Consider the following 2,398-nt stretch of genomic DNA (forward strand, 5'->3'; position numbering starts at 1 on the left):
TGTTTTGAAAATTAAATGAGATAGTGCATAATAAATAATAAAGTACTTAGAACAGTGCCTGGCACATAGTAAGCTCTCAATAAGTATTAGTTCTTGTTATTATCAGTATCCATATAATGCAAAGTAAATAAGAAACTTGGCAACTCTCTGGTTAATTGAGGCAGGGTTAAATATTTCACACTAAGATGATTTAAAACAAAAATCATATTACAAAATAATCTTACCTGGGCTCCAAGTTGTGCTACAATAACTGGTAACATCTGATAAAAATAATGAAAATTTCAGTAAAAATATATATTAAAAGGTAAGTTCTGGCAGAAGATATAAATAGTGAGATTCTCTTTAAAATATAGTATTTGTTACTAATGGTTCATCTATAATCATAGATATAGACTAATAGAGCAGGTTTGGAATCAGAACTCATTTAATTTGTGAAAAGAAGAAGGTTAGACCCAGGGAGATTTAGAAACCAGTCCAAGGTAACACATTTAGAAAATAGAAGCTAATAAGTTGAATGATTAGAAAATAATTTTGGTCTTAAGCTACTTTCAAACTAAAAATTATTATAAGAACTAGTGGTATAAAATATGATAAAAATGTATGTGTGTATTTTGTATGGCATTTCAGAAGACACATTAAAACATGTAGTGGATATTTTAGATACAGAGATTTCTTGAAGCATATATATTATAATATAATAGTCTCAAAAGGCTGCCTGGATATTTTGCTGTTAAAATAGAGTGCTGGTGAAAATTATGGATTATATTGTTCAAAAACTCCTGGCACAGGCAGAGCTCTTAGAACTAAGTGTGAAGTACTGATAACTATGTAAATGTTATGAATTTATGGTTGAAAAGGTTTGGGTAGTGTTAGATGTATTGATGTGCTCTAGTACTCTTAAGAACCAGCCAAGAATTTGTGAAAGAGAACTAGAGTTTTAACATTTATTTTTATTTCTATAGAAATTCACACAGTGCCAGGAAGTCATCAAAATGGGACTTTTAATACTAACCAACCCAAAAGATGTGAAAATCTTATGAAACAGACTCTTAACTTTATTATTTCCCAAGACAGTTGGTATAGTAATACCAATATACCAAAAAGGTAAAAGGTAAAAAAATTTAAGAAAAAACCCTACCCCCAAGTCAATTTCTGGGTAACTACCAAAAAAAACAAAAAACCCAAAACAAACAAAAAAACAAACAAGCAGCAAATCTTCAGAGTGGCAATGGGAAAGTGAGTTAGGGAGGAAGGATACTTGGGATTTGGGAGAAAACAAAACTGAAATTTCTTCTTTAAAAGCAGGAAGGAACAAAAAGATACAAATAAGAAACCACAGATGTCTAAGTAAAAACTGTAATGAAAGAATTTAATTGTTCACCAATGTAAAAATAAGAAGAAAACTTTTAAATTAGTTTTGGAAGAGAAATTATTTGACATAATGATAGTAACTGAGTGTTCACTATGTGGTGGGCACTGTTCTAAGTGTTTTATACATATTTACTCATTGAACGCTTATAACAGCTCTATGGGTAGGTTCTACTTTAATCTCCATTTTAAATTATGAGGAAAGCGAGTCACAGAGTGGTTAAATAACTTGGCCAACATCACACAGATAGCAAATAGTGAACTGGAATTTTACCAGAAGCCATATATGGTTCTAGAGTTCATTCAACCACACTGGCCTTGCTTTAATAAATGAAAGCTGTGGACAGATGCCCAAGTTTCTGGCAGAGGACAGATGCCACTTTGCATAGGGAAAGACAGGGTTGGAGAGACTGACAGGGGCTGCACAAGAGACTATCAGGTATGGGGACCCTTGGTGGTGGCATACCATAGAGACATTGAAGAATCCCCACCAAAAGTGGGAATTGATTTATATTATTGCATTTTGGGGAGTGTGTAATGTCAAGCCCTGTCTACTGAACCTTCAGTAATATCTACAGTGCCCACTAATGCCTTTGATGGGAGTGGATATTCTTTGGTGAATATCAGGATGTACTAAGTCTGTCTTCAAGGTTAGAGCAGGGCAACAATTGAAACTGAAGTTGGGAAGTCAGCATAAGGATTATGCCAGGATCACGTGTTAAAGAGATTCTCATTTTATTTGCCTATCTCTCTAATATTTTAGAGGATCACTTTTATTACTGAGATTCAAATAAGCAACAAATATGTTGAGTGAAGGCTCTAATATATCTGTAAGTAATAAGTACTGACTGATTCACATAGAAAAAGGTCAAGAACCATATGATTTCACTCATATATGGGATATAAAACTGAAAGCAACAAAGGAGCAAGACAAACAAATAAAAAAAATAAAAAACTCATACACACAGACAACAGATTAGTGGTTACCAGAGGGATGGTAGAAGAGGGTAAAGGGGTCAAATATATAGTG

The 2,398-nt window shown here is 33.2% G+C and overlaps 1 protein-coding gene across 1 annotated transcript in view; it reads right to left on the reverse strand.

Annotated features, from left to right (window-relative positions):
* The window catches only part of AMTN (amelotin), a 22,647-nt gene that overhangs the window by 13,205 nt on the left and 7,044 nt on the right, over positions 1-2,398 (reverse strand). Inside the window, exon 6 of the mRNA XM_019663198.1 lies at positions 212-260. Coding sequence (XP_019518743.1) covers positions 212-260 — 49 coding nt within the window. The remainder of the gene's footprint in view (positions 1-211; positions 261-2,398) is intronic.

Source organism: Hipposideros armiger, unplaced genomic scaffold (assembly GCF_001890085.2).
Source record: "Hipposideros armiger isolate ML-2016 unplaced genomic scaffold, ASM189008v1 scaffold_386, whole genome shotgun sequence".
NCBI lineage: Eukaryota > Metazoa > Chordata > Mammalia > Chiroptera > Hipposideridae > Hipposideros > Hipposideros armiger.